At 37.4% G+C, this 18,650-nt stretch overlaps 4 protein-coding genes across 9 annotated transcripts; 2 read left to right on the top strand and 2 right to left on the bottom strand.

Annotated features, from left to right (window-relative positions):
• Positions 1-971: 971 nt before the first annotated feature.
• LOC137733408 (UPF0481 protein At3g47200-like) lies at positions 972-2,045 on the top strand. Its single transcript, XM_068472563.1, has one exon. The coding sequence runs from the start codon at positions 972-974 to the stop codon at positions 2,043-2,045; it is 1,074 nt and encodes a 357-aa protein (XP_068328664.1).
• A 4,194-nt stretch (positions 2,046-6,239) lies between these two features.
• On the top strand, positions 6,240-8,687 carry LOC137738037 (putative uncharacterized protein YDL057W). 2 transcript variants are annotated; one of them, XM_068477651.1, is made up of 8 exons: positions 6,240-6,361; positions 6,493-6,536; positions 6,663-6,781; positions 7,131-7,213; positions 7,419-7,540; positions 7,678-7,842; positions 8,056-8,149; positions 8,242-8,687. In XM_068477651.1, exons 2-8 carry the CDS (start codon positions 6,512-6,514, stop codon positions 8,441-8,443), a joined length of 810 nt encoding a protein of 269 aa, XP_068333752.1. In that variant the 5' UTR covers positions 6,240-6,361; positions 6,493-6,511; the 3' UTR covers positions 8,444-8,687. The 2 variants fall into 2 exon arrangements, with proteins under 2 accessions (XP_068333752.1, XP_068333746.1); XM_068477645.1 differs by lacking the exon at positions 6,240-6,361 and having other exon boundaries at positions 6,368-6,536.
• Positions 8,241-11,337, bottom strand: LOC137738052 (DNA-directed RNA polymerases II and IV subunit 5A-like). Of its 2 annotated transcripts, none has more exons than XM_068477659.1 (5): positions 11,163-11,337; positions 10,382-10,590; positions 10,119-10,298; positions 9,442-9,555; positions 8,241-9,001 (listed from the first exon to the last, which is right to left on the bottom strand). In XM_068477659.1, exons 2-5 carry the CDS (start codon positions 10,580-10,582, stop codon positions 8,876-8,878), a joined length of 621 nt encoding a protein of 206 aa, XP_068333760.1. In that variant the 5' UTR covers positions 10,583-10,590; positions 11,163-11,337; the 3' UTR covers positions 8,241-8,875. The 2 variants fall into 2 exon arrangements, with proteins under 2 accessions (XP_068333760.1, XP_068333766.1); XM_068477665.1 differs by having other exon boundaries at positions 11,241-11,337.
• A 720-nt stretch (positions 11,338-12,057) lies between these two features.
• On the bottom strand, positions 12,058-17,182 carry LOC137741408 (CRM-domain containing factor CFM3, chloroplastic/mitochondrial-like). Of its 4 annotated transcripts, none has more exons than XM_068481130.1 (10): positions 17,123-17,182; positions 15,118-16,604; positions 14,399-14,879; positions 14,184-14,314; positions 13,760-14,110; positions 13,483-13,639; positions 13,116-13,408; positions 12,972-13,031; positions 12,789-12,881; positions 12,058-12,680 (listed from the first exon to the last, which is right to left on the bottom strand). In XM_068481130.1, the coding sequence occupies exons 2-10, from the start codon at positions 16,408-16,410 to the stop codon at positions 12,588-12,590; spliced, it is 2,952 nt and encodes a 983-aa protein (XP_068337231.1). In that variant the 5' UTR covers positions 16,411-16,604; positions 17,123-17,182; the 3' UTR covers positions 12,058-12,587. The 4 variants fall into 4 exon arrangements, with proteins under 4 accessions (XP_068337231.1, XP_068337249.1, XP_068337242.1 ...); XM_068481148.1 differs by having other exon boundaries at positions 12,789-12,878; XM_068481141.1 differs by having other exon boundaries at positions 15,118-16,598.
• Positions 17,183-18,650: the final 1,468 nt, after the last annotated feature.

The raw sequence follows: 18,650 nt of genomic DNA, 5'->3' as shown, positions 1-18,650 counted from the left end.
TGGAGAGTTGCTCAAATTCGATCATCCTCATAAGGTTCTCCAACAAATTATACAACCAGGTAAGAAAACATGATTATCTTGACCTTTATATATATATATATATATATATATATATATATATATAAACGTGCGAATCGGTGCTTTCTCTTTACAATGTGTATTGAAAATCACTGTAAATTATTAGATTGTTAAACGAATTTCAATCCAAATTAATACCCTCCACTGTTCTTCATATGTATCAATCTCATGTAGTGATACAATCATCTCATGCTAAAATTTTCGGAGATTACTGTGATAATTAGATTTTGGTTTTCCATGTAGGGTTTGCAAGAATAAAGATTGTTCATTAGATATCATAAGTAAAAATAATAAGAGAAAGATAAATATTTGTTTTTTCATAGTGGGATAGACTCTTGATGAGTTAATTATATATTGGAAACCTGATTTATCTTAATAGTTATAAGCATGATTTGTTAGCGAGTAGTATGAAACAAACTAGTGTTACATGCAGACATTAATCAGATTAGTTTTTTTTTTCCTGGTAAAAAGATTATATATATCTAAAGCTATTTGATCTTATATTGTTCCAATTTTTGTACTTCTCTTGACATTCAGTGGTAACAATTTCCATATTTCCTATATTAAACGCAGAATCCATCTAACTAGGAGTTAGAAAGGAGTTCATGGTGGTAGAGAACGTTAATGATCTCTACACGATGCTAATTAGTCATCGTGGTGGAAATGTGGTTGCAGAAAATAATGCGAATGCGCAAACCTCGAGTGGAAATGGACATGAAGTGGAGTTAATAGCATCCTCGATTAGAGGAAAGCTTCATAGGCAACCTCCTTTACCAGCTTGTACTTGCATATTTAGAATCCCCAGCGTACTACGCAGGCATAATGAAAAAGCTTTTCTTCCAAATTTAGTTTCAATAGGGCCATTTCACCATGGACAAAAGAATCTGCAAGTCATGGAAGAAATTAAACTATGGTATCTATATTGCCTCCTTGATCGAAAACCAACTTCAGAGACCAGATTGGAGTACCTTGTGGAACTAATTAGAAGTATAGAACAACATTGTCGTGATTGCTATGGTGAAAAAATTGATATGAGTAGTGAAAAGTTTGTAGAAATGATGGTGGTTGATGGTTGCTTTATTATAGAACTCTTTCGCAAGTATGCGAGAGTGGTGCCTAGTAATAAAGATGATCCTGTGTTCTATACGTTATGGATGCACTCGGCACTTATAAATGACTTGTTTCTACTCGAAAACCAGCTTCCTTGGAAGGTTCTTGACTGTTTATTCCACCACACGAGGGAAAATAATGACAAACCACCGGCCTATTCTCTGTCTCATCTTGCTCTCAACTTCTTTAGGAATTCCACATTCTTACAGTCTACACAGCTTTACGGAAAATCAGGAAGTAAACATTTACTTCACATCATACGACACTCTTTACTTGGCTCATATACGCAATTACAATTAACGTTTAAAAGTTATTGGGAACCAATTCCTTCTGTAACAGAACTTCTACAAGCTGGAGTCCAATTCAAAATCAGAAACACCGGTGACAACATGCTTGATATAACCTTCGAGAATGGAGTGTTGGAAATTCCACCAGTAAACATCCGAGAGAATGGAGAGTCTCTCTTCAGAAACCTCATAGCTTACGAGCAGTGTAATCCAAGCATCTCGATTTCTAACATTACCTCTTACGCTGTGGTGTTGGATAACCTTATCAATTCTAGCAAAGATGTAGACTTTCTCATTCAGAAAGGAATTATAACTACAGTACTGAGCAAGGAGGACATAGCCTGTTTCTTCACTAGGCTTTACAATGACACTATTCCTGGCTATTTCTCTTACGCAGAACTCACCAAGAATGTGAATGCATTCTATCAGGACCGGTGGAACAGATGGCAAACAATTCTCAGGCGTGATTATTTTAACAATCCGTGGTCAATCTTGTCGTTTGCTGCTGCTCTCATGATCCTAGGCATGACCTTCATTCAAACCATATATACTGTTCTGGCTTACTACTAGGGTTCCGGTATGCACTGTGCAATTGTGCCTTTGTCAATATCTTTGTAACTTTGCTAAATATACATGATCGTGAATTGGAATTGTGTATTTAGCTCGTGCTGTAAAATCCAAGGCTGTAATCTGTTGTATGTTCAAAATAAACCACGGCTGTAATTGCTTACATGTGTATGTGTATATATACGAATTTTGTACCTAGAAATAACTTGCATGACCCTTTTCTGGCAAATGTACTATTCATACTCGATTCATAAACTTCTAACTACTTTCACTAAATTCATTTGTGGCTACAACTTTACTGCAAATCACGAAATCCATTTTTTTTCTTATTGTATTAATACCACATACACATGATTAGTGTGCTTCACATAGTAAGTCACCGATCAACATGTAAATTTCTGAAGCTGTACATTTTTCGAAGTACGGTAGGGCCAGGTACGTAGGTCCTTATTCCCCTAGTTGAATAAATTCATGCTTTCTCATAACATGTACATATTTGTTGAGCCCTCATCTTGCCACGGTCACTTCTGAGAAAATTCCAGGGACACTTACTTATATTGTTTGAGATCCTTCTTAACTTCATGCAAATAATCAAGGACGAAAGATTCAATTGCGCTACCAAACAAGACAGGTAATTTTCTATTTCTTATAAAATTCAAAATTCATACGTGAGGTTTTAGATGGCAGGGATAAAATGTATTGACATATATCTGACAGTTCTTTTGGTGCTAATGTATCCATTTTCCCAGTTAGCACCAGCTTTTATTGGCAGGAGGACTATAAGGCCACATCTAATTAGGTACTGTCATGCCAATCGGCATATAGTTTTGGGTCCTTTCCCTTAGTAGTCGGATACATTCATGCATTGCCGTAATATTCTGCGAAAGTTTAATTTGTTTGGTCATCAAGGATTTCGAGAAAATCTATCAGAGTGAGCTTTACTCTTCGGGCAAGTATTCTCCATCCGCGTGGTTAATCGTCCGAAACCTCCAGTTACTTGCACTTATATCCACGCATGGCTAGTGTTTGTAGTAAAGAACGAAATCCATCACTAATATCACCAAAAGTTGTGAAAATCTCTTCGTCTACTTGTAACCTCATGCCAGACTCATTTGATGCGGAAGGCTTACGATCCTGCAGAATTAGCTGAAGCGCGGTGGACAAATGAGCCGTGTTTTGAACAGAAGTATGTGATTTCAGAGAAAAAACTGATTTGTTTGCTAACTGAAAAATTCTGGAAAGATTTAAAGGTTTTCAATAACGTTCCTGATTTGCAGCAGTGTGCTCCACCCATCGCACCCAAGTTTGAATTCTCCCCTTCCTGTAGTTTAGATAAATTTAGTGTAATAATAGTAATGTGTATACTCGTATAACGTATATCTGTGTACTTTAGACAGTTAAAATTCTTATTTTTAGCTAATTAAGCCAAGCTTACTTCTAATTAACAGCGTATATACTCGTATGATTTAGGTCCCATGGCTCTCTATCAATTGTGGACCCAACACAAGGCCGAAATTTGACGTAAAGTATCAAGGAGACAAGAAGTAGCTAGCTATAACTATATAATAAGTCCGAGGAATTTCTCCTTCTCAAAGTTCCCTCCAAGCTAAAGAGAGAGCCTGCAACGGAGAACTGCATCAAACTCGATCATCCTCATAAGTCTCTTCTACAAATCCTCAAATTAATGTAGGCAATTAAATAACATGTTTTGCTTTAGTCTTTACCTTTGTCGATTATATGTGGGCTAGTTTGGTTGTGGAATAGATGTGTCGATATGTCATCATAAGATGCTTCGATTCTAACGTAACATAGCGACTTGTTAAGATGCATTAATGTATATAACTTTCATTTATTTGTTCTCCTAAATGTAGTGCGTAGAGTATTTAGAGGTATTTAATCCTAAGATGTTGTCAACTATACATTTATTATGGTCTTTTTCACGTACAAGCCCTTGCTAACATTACACTTTTTAGAAGAAAAAAAATAGCAAACCGAATACTTTGGAGAGAAAAAAATCCTGCTGACTAGCTATGTAACAGTTTCGAATTTTAGTTTCCTGTATCAAAAGCAGATTTTACTAAATAGGAGTCAGAAAGGAGTTCAAGATGGCAGAAAATAATGTGAATGTGCATTCCTTGAGTGAAAACAGAAGCGAAGTAGAGTTGATAGGATCCTCGATTCGAGGAAACCTACACCAGCAGCCTTTGTTCCCGGCTTGTAGTTGCATATTGAGAGTCCCTAGCGTATTACGGAGGCATAATAAAAAAGCTTTTGTTCCAAAATTTTAGTTTCAATAGGGCCATTTCACTATGGAAAAGAGAACATGCAACGCATGCAAGAAATTAAATTGTGGTATCTACATTGCCTGCTGGAGTGCTTTGTCGAAGCCATTAGAAGCATGGAACAACATTGTCGCAGTTGCTATGGTGAAAATTTGATACGAGTAGAGAAAAATCTGTGGAAATGTTTGTAGTGGATGGTTGCTTTATTATTGAACTCTTCCGTATAATAAATTAGATATGCAGAAGCCCATCTTACCGGGGTTATGATTGGTGAAGCAAGGCTCGCCCTGGGCTGAAATGTAACAGACGAAGCTTTATGATCCTAGTTTTAACCTTCATGCAAACCTTAATTATATTTCATGCTGTCTTACTACTAGGAAACTAGGCCTCCATTTCAATTTTGCTTTCTTCGATGTGTTTATGAAGTTACCAAATACATGATCATGTCTTGTCTGTGTGAATTGGGATTGTGGTTTTATAGTTCATGCTTGTTACAAGTTCAAAATAATATACAATGTTATAAGTGAAAGTTCAACCTTTAATATCACCGAGATGCCTTTTATGATAAATCCGAACACTTAGCAATAGGTGGTTAAGTCGGTGTTGGATCATGCTTAGCCTAAAACTTTTATAAAAAATTTCATCGCCAATTTCTGCAGTATGAATCACCAAATTTTGATGAAAAAAATCATGTACAAGTTGTGTGTATTCTCATCATGCGTGGTGACCATTCGCCAATCCACATTGAGGTAGGCCACATAAATAAACACACAAAAACAAGCAATATGTACATATTCTGCCCTTTCACACAGTTAAGGGATGCCGTGCTTGCAGGAAGTGTGATTTACTGTGTGACAGAGGAAGGTCTAATGGATCGCCTGAGTACTGATATGCCTGAATCATGTCTTCATGTTGGCAAAGAATGCCGGTAACTGAACAAACTCTACTTAATTTTGTTTTCACTGTTTTATGTTTCCTTTTCCTTTTTCTTGCATTGCACGCATGACCAAGCTTATTGGCGATGGATCTGCTGATGAGGCCGTCCCTGCCTAAGATGCATTCGAGTTTCCAAAGATAATGGCAAACCACAAATTACATGTTCTAGAAGGAGCTAACCATTGTTACACCTCACATCATCTGAGTTAGTGACAGTCGTTTGATTCTATTCAACTCAAATTTGAAGCATTAGGGTTTTGATGAGAGTTGACGAAATGGATAATGTGAGACTTGGGGGAAAGTACGGGAGGTTAAGTGAGACATTAGGGGCACAATGAGAATTCACTGTATCATAACAACAATTAAGCCATAGTTGATATGAACCTAGCTAGTTATGTGTGATGTGTTTTTCCTATGCACTCAAATTCTAATCCATGCTGCCTCTTTATAGTCTTTTTATTTATTCAATAATTTTTTAATTTAATGATGATTGTCTAAATTTCAAAGTGGGTCAACTATAATTGGGTATTTTACTCGTTATCCATGTGAGCCGATAATATGAGACCTCCCAATTATGAGTAAAGAAGAATATTATCTACCCTCCTCCCAACCTGATGGTTGAGTGCACTTGCATGAAAATATTGGTCTTGGGTTCAAGGGTTGGTGCTGATGTTGCTCAGCTATTGATCTAATGATTATATTGATGAAGATGAACCATTAACCCAAAAAAATATAAATGGAATATCACTAACTTGTAGTTCTTGTGGCCTCTCTTTGTCAAAGTGTAGATTATATTAGTATATTTTTTGATTAACCAAAAATAGTAAGTTAGAAAAAGCGGACATGATCAAACATAGGTATGTAAGAAACTAAAAATGATGTGTATTTATCATTTTCAAAAGAAAAGATAGAAACATGGCAGTTTTAAGAATCCCATAAATAATCAGGGTCCAACAGTTAAAAAAGAGACTGTTGTGGACCAAAACCTAAAAAACCCAGAACATTATTTGGTTGGGAACTGACTGGATTTGTCCGATACTCTCCCAGTTCCAAACCCACCGGAGGTGTGTAGATTGCAGAGCAGCAAGCAAAAGTTTCTAGGTAAACTTCTACTGCCTTGAGGATTAATTAATCGTTAATTAACTTATAATCTCAATTAAAATGCTGCTCTCAAGTTCTTTCACTTCCATAAGCTTCCCTTCACCAAACTTTAATCTTCCCCGCAATCGCAGCCCAAAACGAATCTTGAAAATGGCAGAAGCTGCAAAAAACCCAGGTCAGAAATCTCATCGTCTCACGCTTTATATGTTTGATTTGAAATATTCATGTGGTTATTGCCATCAAGTTGCCGACTTTATCAGAATTTCAGTGGATTTTGTTCGTTTGAATTGCAATGTTTCAGTGGGTCAGCAGCAGAAAATCATTGTGCCCAACAAACACGGTGAAAACCTTGTGGGATTGTTACACGAAACCAGTTCCCCGGACCTTGTAATCTTATGCCATGGTTTTCGATCCACCAAGGTTGGATTTTTGATATAGTCGCAACAATGTCTTTACATGGTAGCAATGCTGGAGTGGATTTGACGTTGTTTAATTAAGAAAGAGTAGGGGGATCTAGCTTTAGCTCAAAGAGGAAACGAGTTCTCGTTTGGTTCCAGCTTGATTAGGCTTCTAATTTAAGTTATATTTTCTAATATTTCATTGACAATCTATCGGCGAACTTTGTTTGTTAATGATTTGGTTTGTAATTTGAAGACAACTATGTTTTAATAACTAATGAATAGAGTAGTACTTCGTCCGTGGAAAATTGTAATGCTTAGTTGGCTGCATTGTGGGCAAAGTTTCAAAGCTTGTGTGTCTTGATTTCCAGGAAAGCTCAGTTATGGTGAACCTTGCTGTTGCACTGGAAAATGAAGGGATTAGTTCCTTCCGTTTTGACTTTGCCGGAAATGGGTAATGCTGTCGATTTACAGGGTTTTGAATTCTTAAATATAACAGGTTCTGTGGAGAGTTCTGTTGTGTGCACCTCGTTAGTTTCATAGTTGCAAGCCTGGCTCTGTCCTTATCATACTGTTCATACTTGCAAAGTTTGCATTTTTCCAATTTGAGATCTAAGATTACATTGATGCTGATTAGTTGTGGTATTTTTGGTTGTCAGGGATAGTGAAGGCACCTTTCAGTATGGTAACTATCGGCGAGAGGCTGATGACTTGCACTCTGTGGTCGAATACTTCTCTAGAGAAAAACGTGCACCCAGTTCAATTCTTGGACACAGTAAAGGTACGTTGGATTGTTTTGCACGATCGATGTGTGAGATTTTATTCTGATAAATAGAGGACAAAATGCTATTGATGAATGTTTCGAAAGAGTAATTTCGTATTGTGTACCAAAGGTATTGCTGAAAATTGCTACTACAGGAGGTGATGATGTGCTCCTGTATGCTTCTACGTATCATGACGTTCGTACGGTTGTCAATGTTTCTGGACGTTATGATCTGAAGAAAGGCATTGCAGAACGCTTGGGGAAAGACTATATGGAAGTAATCAAGAAGGAAGGATTCATTGATGTTAAGAATAAGTCAGGTAATTTGCTTATTCGTATCGCGTGGTGAATTTGTGAAATTTGTTTGTGAGACCAGAAGATGGCATGGATAAATAAACTGATAAATCTGAGTGTTTTCAGCTTGTATCCATTTACTTTCAGTAACACACACACACACCCTTACATATATATACTTGAAACCGAGTAAGGTGCATGCTGGCGTTTAACACAGTGATGGGATGCCATGTTTGTAGGAGCTGTTAGTTATCGTGTGACCGAGGACAGTTTGATGGATCGTCTAAGTACTGATATGCACGAATCATGCCTTCAGATTGACAAAGAATGCCGGTAAGCAAACTTTAGTTAACTCGGTTCTCATTCTTTTATGTTTCCCTTCATTTTCCTCCTGACCTAGTTTATCGGCGATTCTGTATATACAGGGTGTTGACAATCCATGGAACTGCCGACGAGATCATTCCCGTTGAAGATGCATTAGAGTTTGCCAAGATAATACCTAACCACAAATTACATCTTATAGAAGGCGCTAATCATTCGTACACCTCGCATCAAGCCGAGTTAGCATCGGTTGTCTTGAACTTCATTAAGGCAGCTCTGCAGCAGGACAAGGCTACTTCCAACTAGACACGTATAAATTTTTCAACGAGTCAGGGCTGGGTGGATTCCTTATCTCGAAGTAGTTTGATGCATACATTCTCATGCTTTGCCGCAAGTTTGTGTTTTCGCTACGTTCTGTGACATTAAATACAGAACTAGATGAACACGATGCAAGCCATTGCATCACGATTTGAGTTATTACCTCAGAATTTGGTATAACCATTGAATTTATACCTTACATCAATAAAAAGGCAGAGAACAATGTTAGCAAGTTGCTATGACTAATTATATAAACTAGAATTGGATTACAGCTCCATACGAGCATGCATAAATCACATGAACTACCGAGGAATCCACAAAATGAGTTAAAAAAATCCCGATTGCAGCGACAGCTCGCTTTAGAGCTCCATTTCCAACATAACCATGAATGAAAAATTATCAGGTCGCGCTGACAGAGTATTATATGACGTAACGGTAGGTGACATATCGCCCTGCAGTCTCACTTGGTCGAATTATCTTCACAACTTGTGCACGCTTAAGGCCATAGTATTTTGCAATTGGATCAGTCACCTGAATCCGAGGGAGCTGGACCAAAAGAATACAAATACAAGGGTAACAATTAGCAAGCAAATTTCCTTAATTTGCCACAGATATGCAGGCTAAGATGTGTTTGGAAAACAAACGTTAAAAAGCCATTAGGATGAGAGAAACAAAGCTTTGTTACTTTGTCATAGTAGTTTGGATGGTATTACGATGCATTGGGCATGACCCGATTCAACCAATAACATAAAACATCCACAAAGGGGAGAAAAAGCAAGCATTGTCACAATAGTTTGGATGGTGTTAAATACGCATTAAGCATGACTCTGTAGTTGAGTTAAAATGTTCAACCCAAACAGTTCAATGAATGAAGTGGTAAATTTGTAGTCATGTTAGAGTCATAAATCTAGATTTAAAGTCATGGCATGTCTCACGTAGCATATAAATTTCGTAATGCAAGATTAACAATAAAGTGCAGAACTGACCTGCGTTTCCTTAACAGTGTATCTCTCCAGCAAAGTCTTCTTTTCCTCATTCGTAAGCACCCGATGTTCAGGAACTAGAACGTGCTCTTTAATATTCACCAACAATTCTGCCTCCTGAATCATAGAAATAGAGCAAACATTATTATCCTCTTAGGTTGAAGCACCTGATGCAACTATAGGTGGAGCCAATATTTTGTATGTGGGGTAAACAAAAATTCTCTTCCCAACCCAACCCTATGCATCCAACCCAACCCTCTACACTGTAGGGCCATACCCATTCATCAGACTAACAATACTAGTAAGAGCTTTGATCAGATCATCAGATTAATATTCACTCTTTAGAAGGCATTAGAGCTTAGAATATAAACAAACAAATCAAGTTATTGCATCGGTGATCTGAATGTATAGCCTTCAAATTTCTGATATTTCTGGTACGGTGGTACCTTACATTTCTTGCGTAAGGCTTAATAGATTGTCGTGATATTCATGAAATTTCAAGAAACACAGCTTCATACTAACAACAGATTTTTTTTTTTTTTTTGAACAAACGATATTATCTACGCTAAGTGGGTGGGGAGTGGGCTAAGCCTGACAATGGACGAGCCATAATAACGTGATTCAAATTCGCCTTTGGTCTAAGCTTCATACTAACAACAGATTTAAGTAATGAACCTCACCAGAAAAACCTCCAAGTGGAACTTTCCGGATATTTCACTGATACAGGCCCTTGCAAAGGGCGTCAGACTTTGTTGAGTAACCAAGATTGCTCTGAGCACATTCTCCGACTTCATGCGGTTGGTGTAAGTCTTCATTGTCTTGACCCCAACTTTTGGTTCGTCAGGAAAGAAGACATAAATCTGAAACACAAGAACCAACAATCAGAGACGGCCAACGGTTACGGTACTACATCCACTGCAATTAAAAGGCATTGGGGAAACACCTGATCATTGCTGTCACTTCGCTTAGTTTTATTGATGATAAGGTCTTCCCTTTTCATGTTCTCTCCATACTTGTCCTTGAACTGTTCTTTTGTCATGTTGATCTCAAAATCTCCAACCAAGTAATTCCGGTCTTTCAGCATTTGCATCACCGTATTTCGGACTCTGTAAAGCCTTGTGATTTCTTCTTCTGTTAAAACCATCTTTGTCTCTGATATGTTACAAAACCCAGCTTGTTTGTTAGGTTCCTTCGCAATTAGCAGACAATGGTTATGTACAATGAATCACGATCAAGCAACAACACATCAAACTTAGACAAAATTTTCACAGTTCCATTAACCTTTTCGTTTTTTCACAAGTTCGAAATAGCAAGGCGTTTTATGGACAGCTTTGTGAGGCATAAGAAACCCAAATACATAAAATTAAACAACAACTTCATCATTCATCCCTAATAATCAACCAAAAAAACATATAATTCAAGTTTAACAACACCGTAAAACTTTAAACCAAAATCCAATCCAAATCCAACAAAAAAAAAGAAAAAAAAAACCCAAATTCCAACAATAACAACAACATAATCTCTGCCTTAAACAGACTAACAGAAAAATGGAAAATTGCAACCCAAAAAAAAAAAAAAGCAAAAGAAAACGAAAAGCTCTGAGAGCTGAAAAAAATAAACACAATATACAGTCCTAAATTCTAAAACACAATATTTGGAAACCAACAAGAGAAATATCATAAGAAATCGAAAAAGATGAGACCTTCGGTATGACATTCTCTAACCTGTTCGGCAAAAAATATGTCGAAAAAATTAGTGTTTATAGTCGCAGGTTGAAGAGGTTGTACAGGAATTCAACTCACTAAATTCACGGGTGTTTTGTTTATCGAGAGAAAAAAGGCGCGCGAACGAGAGCTGCTGCTGCCTCTTTGAGTCTGTTGTGCCAAGGAAGAAAGTCTGTTTGCGTAGTGAAGAGAGAAAGGCGAAGGGTTTATAACGGAAGTTGGCTTTTTAGTCCAAATGTTATCTGAGATTTGCATTACTTCTCATTTTGGTCCCTAAAATTTGAAATCAATAAAATTGATCATTGAGTTTGTCCACAATCAATCATTTTGATCATTTCGTAAAAAATCTCCATAAAATAAGGATAAAATGATAAAAATACCCTCAACTTTTCTCAAATTATTTTAGCCTATTGTTTATTATATTGAGGGTAATTTTATCATTTGGATCCTTATTTAACATAATTTTTCACCGAATGATCAAAATGATTGATGGTGGACAATCACAAGGGCCACTTCTATTGATTTCAAATCTCAATGATCAAAATGAAGAGTTAAGCAAATATCAGAAACCATTTTGGCTAAAAAGCCATCAAAGTTTTATACCGCTACGGTGACATATAGGTATTTCTACTCTTTTTTTCCCAAAGAAAATGGGAAACATTAACCCATTTAGCGTCAACTGCAAGCTCAATATATCAATTTTGTCGTTTAGCCATATTACAAAGCGGAAAACTGAATGCCACGTGACAATGATCCCGACCCACATAAAAAAAGCATCCATAAAGCAAGCTCAGAGTGCTTTTTGTTTGCTATTGGGAGTGGGAGCCTGAACTGAAGGCCTCTTGTGACATTGTGAAAGAAAGAAAAATATTGCTAGATGAATAGCTAGTTGGTCTCAAATGGGTTTTAAAACTTGAATTGTGAAGCATTTAATGACGACGATGTATGCAAGAACATGATTGAATGTAACCGGATGTTGCCATACGGATGGCCTCATTACACATTCATACGCCGTTAAAACTACAACTATTACTTAAATGATGCTGATCGGAGCTATTTACATCTTTCTGGACATCTGCAATCTTCACCTCTGAAGTATCAATCAGCTCGCTGAATTTGCTGAACTGGTTTGAACAGCTTCATTATCTTGCATTTACTGGTATATAGGAGGTTTACGGTTTAACCTGACCGACATTCAGATCCTGTCGTACCCTCCAAAGTTTTCCCAACATAGCAGCCGGTCTACCTCATTGCCAGAAGATAAATACTTAGATTTCTGCAGTTAGGTTTTTGGAGTTCTGACTTCTGAGTATCAAAAACCATTCCTTTGTGCCGACTCATTCATTCACTCAGCAATAAGAAACTATACATCTCCTTTTCCGACATAACCTATCTTCAACTCTGAAGTAACAATCAGCTTGCGGACTAACTACTAAACTGATCAACAGTCTCATTTTCGTTATCGTCATCCACATTGCCACAATCATATACTTCAAGATATGCCTCCTCCCCTACCTCCTGGTTCAAGAAAATAGGGAAACATCTCAGTTATCGGAAACCAAAAGTGCCATTTTGACAAAAGCGGCACGTTGTACTAACTGAGAGTGAGATAAATGGGTCAGTTACCTCGTCACTGTCATCACTGGGGATAGAATAATCATCTACTGTTGAAGGCAAGGTTCTTCCGCCATCAACCATTTTCCCCTTTCCTGTGTCCTTCTGAAATTAACGCCAGAAGAATATATATATTATGGAAACGCAAACTACATTACCTGCGTCAAAACTACTACAATGCAAAGGATATCATACTAGTTCGGACTTCAAGAGCTCAACTCTCTCCAGTAAGTCTGAGATATGATGCTTCAATGCCTGGGAAAGATGGGAAATATATTAGAACTGATGTAATAGCCATCATTTTTGAAGAATAACAAACACGATTGGTTTATATGTTACCTCGCGTCTCTGTAGTTCAATTGACCGAGCCAATGCCTGTCTTCTTGTCAATAAATTCCTAGGCCTTAATGGAAGAGGGCATTCATAGTTCTTCCCACGATAAACAATCACTGCATAGCCTTTGGTAGTTTTATCTAGAGACACTAGCACCCCACCACTCTCCGCTTCCAAAGAAATTGCAACATGCTTGACTTGCTCAAAACTTTGTCCCCTAACAATTATCTTCACCAACTCTCTATGCTTCCAGTGCAAGTGCATATTCTCTATGGTACCAGAGTAAACCCCTCGCCTCCCTGAAATATAAATCACTCAAGCATTTGATTCCCCCCAAAAAGTTCATTTAATCCAAAGAGGTAGTAGTTCTTACCTAGAAGCAGAAAGGGTTTCATACTGAGACCAATCTTACGAAACAAGAACCTATCCTCATCAGTTAAGGTTTCCAAATCATCTGGGAGATCTGATGGTTCCAAACTTTCCTGCACTCTTGCTAAAGCCTTCTCAGCCTTTCTGAGCTTTCCTTTTGCCTAGAATCATCCAGGGTTAGAAATAAGTCGCAATATTGAAATTCCTAAATGACACTTGTTCTCGCATCCTAGACTTGTGGGGTACATAAAATACTTGGACATATTGCATTTTGGACTTACAAGAGCCAACTTCTTCTCGAGGTGTCTGACTAAAGATGCATGTCTAGCCAAAGTTGAATCTCTCGTCATTTTTTCGACTTTATCAATGGTCAGTTGGTTTCTCCAGCGAGTGGTTGCTGCCAAGGTTTCAGCAAGGGTTCCAGCAACCAATTGGCCTTTAGAAGCTTCAGGTTTTGACTCAACAAAGTCTGAGGCCATCTGTCGTGCTTGTTCTTCCTCATCTTGTTGGAGATCTCTTAATTTTCTCCTCTCTTTTAAAACCCCAGTGACAACAGACGGCAAGTAGTCATTACCCCTGTAAAAGACGATGAAATCTTTGTTTCTAGAGAGAAGTGTACCCCCTGTTAACCTCTACATATATAACATGCAACAGTCGTCAGAAATAGATAGGATAATGTGGCATACAATGGTCATTATGTCTCACCTTAAGTTCTTCCGCCATCCTCTCATTACAAGTATTCTGTACTCCACGTTTGATGGCTATCTTTGCAATAGCACTCTTCTCCCAAAGCTTCACCATTGCATTAGCCAGACCTTGTAATTCTCTATTCCTTCCTACAACAATTAATCATACACGAAAAATATCAAGAAAAAAGATTTGGTTATCTAATACAATCATAAGCAATAAGTGTTACATACCTAAAGCAAAGTGTGGAGGTACAGTTCTAGCAAGCCTACGGAATTTTGTCATGTCCTTGTTTCTTAGACCAGGTCTTACCCCATAAGGGAGAAGTCTGAAAGGAGTTTTATATCCAGGAATCACGGGAGGAAGCAAGTCAGCATCAACAGGCAAAGGCTCACGGCCTATCCAATCCTTAAATCGTGGACCCAACTCATCTAACAAATGGTTTAGGACACTCAAGTCCATGAGTTCGCATTGAGATAAATCCTTCAAATACTCTGCAGACTCAAGACTTGGAAAATCTGAAGTCCTAGACACATCCTTCATTCCTACTTTGTGCATCCCATCCCTTGTAGCATCTTCTGTGTGGTGGAGCATTTGTGAATTAGTCTGACTCTGTTTAGCATATGATTGTACACAAGGAATGTTATACGTCATTCCCCTGTAAAGCACTACCGAACTGCCTGATCTCCATATAACCAAACCTCCGGTTTTACTCTGGCAGAGAACAAATGATCAACTAAATAAGGTGCTAGCGGTAACCAATTCTTGCAAACAACTAAACAATATAAAAAGAGAGAAGAGCCTGCTATGATCAACATGATACATGAATCAATCTCCAATTTAAAATAGTTGAGCAGACATTAATCATCAAACAGCTAAAGAATGATTCAATAACTCCATAGATATATTGGAAAGGGATAACAAAGAAAGTAAACAATGTACCAACACCAACCTCTAATATCTCATGGGTCCTTTTCATGTTAAGGGAAAACGGCTCTTCAAACTTCAACTTGACCACTTCATCGACCTTCCACTTCTCATGTATAGTATCCACCAATGCCTGTGTGATGCCAGAAACTCCGACTTTTATCCTCTCCAACATCCTCAAAGAAACATTTCTCAGCCTCTTCAACTCATGATCCGGAAGCATTCGCTCCGCCAAATCTGTGTTGCTCCTCCTTTTCCTTGCCTTATCACCTTCCTCAGAATCCAACTCACTTTCTCTCTCCCAAGGCAACCGGATAGAATCACAAGAACCACTATGAATATGCACAAAATTTTCAACCTTTTCATTTTTAGCACCATCTCCAGATACAGTCTCATCAAAAGAAACGCCATTTAAGCCTTTTGAAATCATTTTATCCTCTTTTTTCGAAACCCCAATTGAAGTTCCACCATTTTCCCCCATACTTTTACTCTCCAGCTTCCTTGTACCATCAAATCGTTGCTTAATGCTCTTCTCTTTTTCAATCTTTTCATCGTTTCCACCATCCACAGATAGAGTTTCATTGAAAGAAACACCATTTGAGCCATTTGAAATCATTTTCTCCTCTTTTTTTGAAACCCCATTTGAAATTCCACCATTTGCCCCAACACTTTCTCTCCCCAGTTTCTTATTACTATCAAACCGTTGCTCAAGTCTTTTCTCTTTTTCAACACCACCACTTGTAGTATCAATCTCAGAGTGCCTAACAAACCCACCAAGATTTTTCCCTTGTGCAACACTGTGTTGTGAGGTTGCAGACTCATAATCAACCTGGGGCTTAATGGGTTTGTTTCCATGAGACCAAGGAGCATAAACTCCACGGTTTGGCAAAGAAAAACTCACTGTCTGTTTCACTGGTTCAGACGCAGAAACTCCAGAAGATTTCTGACCTTCCTCTTCCTCCTCCTCCTCTTCTTCTTCTTCCAATACTACATTTTGTTTTTGCCATGGAAAATTTTCTCTTGGGGAATTGACTTTCATAGACCATTTGTCCTGTATTTGCTCAAAGAAGCTTGGCTTGGGCTTCCTCTTCTTCTTTGTGGGCTCAAAAGCTACTTTGGTTCTTTGGGGTTGCTCCTGCGTGTCAATTTGGCCAGTCTTACACGAAACTCTGAACCTGAGAGATCTGCAACTTTTGGAATAATGGGCTTGAACCGTTTGATACGGTTGAAAAAAAAAGTAGCTAGATTGAGATGCATGGAAACTGCAAGCACAGGAACTAGTAGTAGATGGATTCACTGAGACCAGCAGCAGCGCCATGGTACTGGATGTCCCAATATCTTTAGTGTTCTAGCTATATATTATGGAAGGCATAACATGATAGTTTCCTGACAATGCAACTAGTTTGTATAACTTGATAAGATAACCCCAGGATAGCTAAGCTAGGTGACAAACCAAATTGCAGCAATTGCCTAACGCCAAACACGATGCATTTGCCTTCTTAACTGCTGCTACTGACAATAGGAAGGTTGTAAACAACAAAGGCAAAGAATTACAAAATAGATAAAGAAAAAACGGAATGTAAATAAACCCGAATCCAAAAGCAACAAAGATAGCTATTTGGAAGCAAACCCATCACTGCCATCCTATATTCTACTGAGATATGTTTCCTTCTCTCAGGCAATTCCACAAACAGAAATTAGACATAAAACAATGGAACTTCTGTTACTATATATTTTGCACATGAATAAAATAAAAATTGTAACTACTGAATCAAGCAGTAAAAACCCATATAATTTCTCTATCTAATTCGACCCAATAAAACATAATCAATTGGGAGAAATCCAATTGGCATTCAAATTTGCCACTACAAGCAAAGCTGAATTAAAGAAACAAAAAAAAAATGTAAGAAAATGATCCAATCTAACACAGAAAAAAACCCTGAATTAAATGAAATTAAATTGTGATAAACCAGATTAAATAAGTTTGGAAGAGAGGATGGAGAGAGAAGGAGGAGAAAAGAGAAGAATACCTCAGGCTCAGGGCGGGAGAGGAGAAGTGTCTGCCAGTGAGAAACGAGCAAAGCTGAAAGTTGAAACTCTGTAGATAGCGGGGGGTCGATGGTGTCAATAAAGCGGGTACTTTCAGTGAGGGGTTTTTTTGACTTTTTACTCGGCGCCGAGTGCTAAACCTAAACGGGCCGGCAAATGAGTTTGGGTTGGGCTGATCCCATTCTATCCAAAGTTCTGGTGGCAAACGAGTTTTGTTCCATATAATTTCTTCATCTAATTCGAATTTAGCAACACGTGAAAAAATGAGCGTAGGATAGAATTTGGAATAAGGATATCATAGGTAAAGTAAGAGTGGCTACAATTAAAGATAAGATGAGAAAAAATTGGTTAAGGTGGTTTGAACATCTGAACCAAATTACAGATGTTTCGGTTAGAAGATGTGACTATGAATGGAGGCTCAGGGCAAAAGGAGTAGATAAAGACCTAGGAGAACTTTGAAATAGACCATAAGAAAAGATGTGGAGTACTTAGAGTTGACGGAAGACAATGCAAAACCGAGTGTAGTAGTGTTCTAAGGTTTATGTAGCCGGCCTCACTTATTATAATAAAACATAATGGTAGTTATTGTTGTTGATCCGTTAACTTGTTATGTTGATTTCGTGTAAGAAATTCGTCAAATTTATCTTTTCTTAACATATATTGTGCACGTTATCGTTTCATAGAAGACATTAACTCATTAATTTACGAATATTCTTGAATCGGAGCAACTTTCTAACCATAAGAATGAAAAACGTGATGTGATAAAAAACAAGGAATGAAAAAGGTGGCTTGGGAAAAAAACAAATACTGCTACATAAACAAAAGGGGAGTGAGAGTTAGTTGCTTTCATTGGTACTTACCATTAAATAATGCCACGAAGACTAAATTTATAGATAAAATGATAAATTAAATGATGTTTCATTGATAAAAAAAAATGAATATATTTATCAACGTTTAAGTATTAATCCAATCACTAACTTCCAAGTAATTTAGTTTACAAATTTTGTCTGCTAACATTACCTTACAAATAGGGATGGCAATTTAACCTGTCAAATCCAACCCCCGCAAGTAACCGATCCAAATGGTTCGGTTTCGGGCATAAAATTTTGGGTATTTTAATGTTATGGGTAACCGTCAGGTAAATTTTTCGGTTTCGGGTTCAGTTATGGTTATTGGGGTATCCGCCCCTAATCCATACCCAAAACGGAACCATTTCATCTATGAATAAAAAAAATATAAATATTTATTATATGAAAAGGGGTTGTTAATAATCATGCATTATTAAATATGAAATTAATTATTTGCTTTTATATCATTAATAATAGAAATTATATGCTTATAATTTCACGAGTGTAAATGTTTTCTTAGTAATAAATTTTTAATATTACTTATTAAATGCATTGTATCAATTGCATTAATAATAGCAATTTATTTAATATCGTTTTTTTAATATTCTTCATTTAGTTAATAATATAAATAAATATATAAATATCAAATGGGGAAAACCGT

The sequence above is a fragment of the Pyrus communis genome, chromosome 1 (genome assembly GCF_963583255.1).
Source record: "Pyrus communis chromosome 1, drPyrComm1.1, whole genome shotgun sequence".
NCBI lineage: Eukaryota > Viridiplantae > Streptophyta > Magnoliopsida > Rosales > Rosaceae > Pyrus > Pyrus communis.
This window is presented reverse-complemented; position numbering and strand designations above follow the sequence as displayed.

Excerpts from the sequence above, each read along its gene's own strand:
- LOC137733408 (XM_068472563.1), top strand. The coding sequence starts at position 972 with ATGGAAGAAATTAAACTATGGTATCTATATTGCCTCCTTGATCGAAAA.
- LOC137738052 (XM_068477659.1), bottom strand. The coding sequence starts at position 10,582 with ATGGTTTTAACAGAAGAAGAAATCACAAGGCTTTACAGAGTCCGAAAT. Across the intron at positions 10,299-10,381 it reads GAAGTGACAGCAATGATCAG|ATTTATGTCTTCTTTCCTGA; the intron begins GTGTTTCCCCAA and ends CTTGTGTTTCAG. Across the intron at positions 9,556-10,118 it reads TCCACTTGGAGGTTTTTCTG|GAGGCAGAATTGTTGGTGAA; the intron begins GTGAGGTTCATT and ends TCTATGATTCAG.
- LOC137738037 (XM_068477645.1), top strand. The coding sequence starts at position 6,422 with ATGCTGCTCTCAAGTTCTTTCACTTCCATAAGCTTCCCTTCACCAAAC. Across the intron at positions 7,214-7,418 it reads TTTGACTTTGCCGGAAATGG|GGATAGTGAAGGCACCTTTC; the intron begins GTAATGCTGTCG and ends TTTGGTTGTCAG. Across the intron at positions 7,843-8,055 it reads TGATGTTAAGAATAAGTCAG|GAGCTGTTAGTTATCGTGTG; the intron begins GTAATTTGCTTA and ends CCATGTTTGTAG.
- LOC137741408 (XM_068481130.1), bottom strand. The coding sequence starts at position 16,410 with ATGGCGCTGCTGCTGGTCTCAGTGAATCCATCTACTACTAGTTCCTGT. Across the intron at positions 13,032-13,115 it reads TTGAACTACAGAGACGCGAG|GCATTGAAGCATCATATCTC; the intron begins GTAACATATAAA and ends CATCTTTCCCAG. Across the intron at positions 12,882-12,971 it reads AGCTCTTGAAGTCCGAACTA|AAGGACACAGGAAAGGGGAA; the intron begins GTATGATATCCT and ends CGTTAATTTCAG.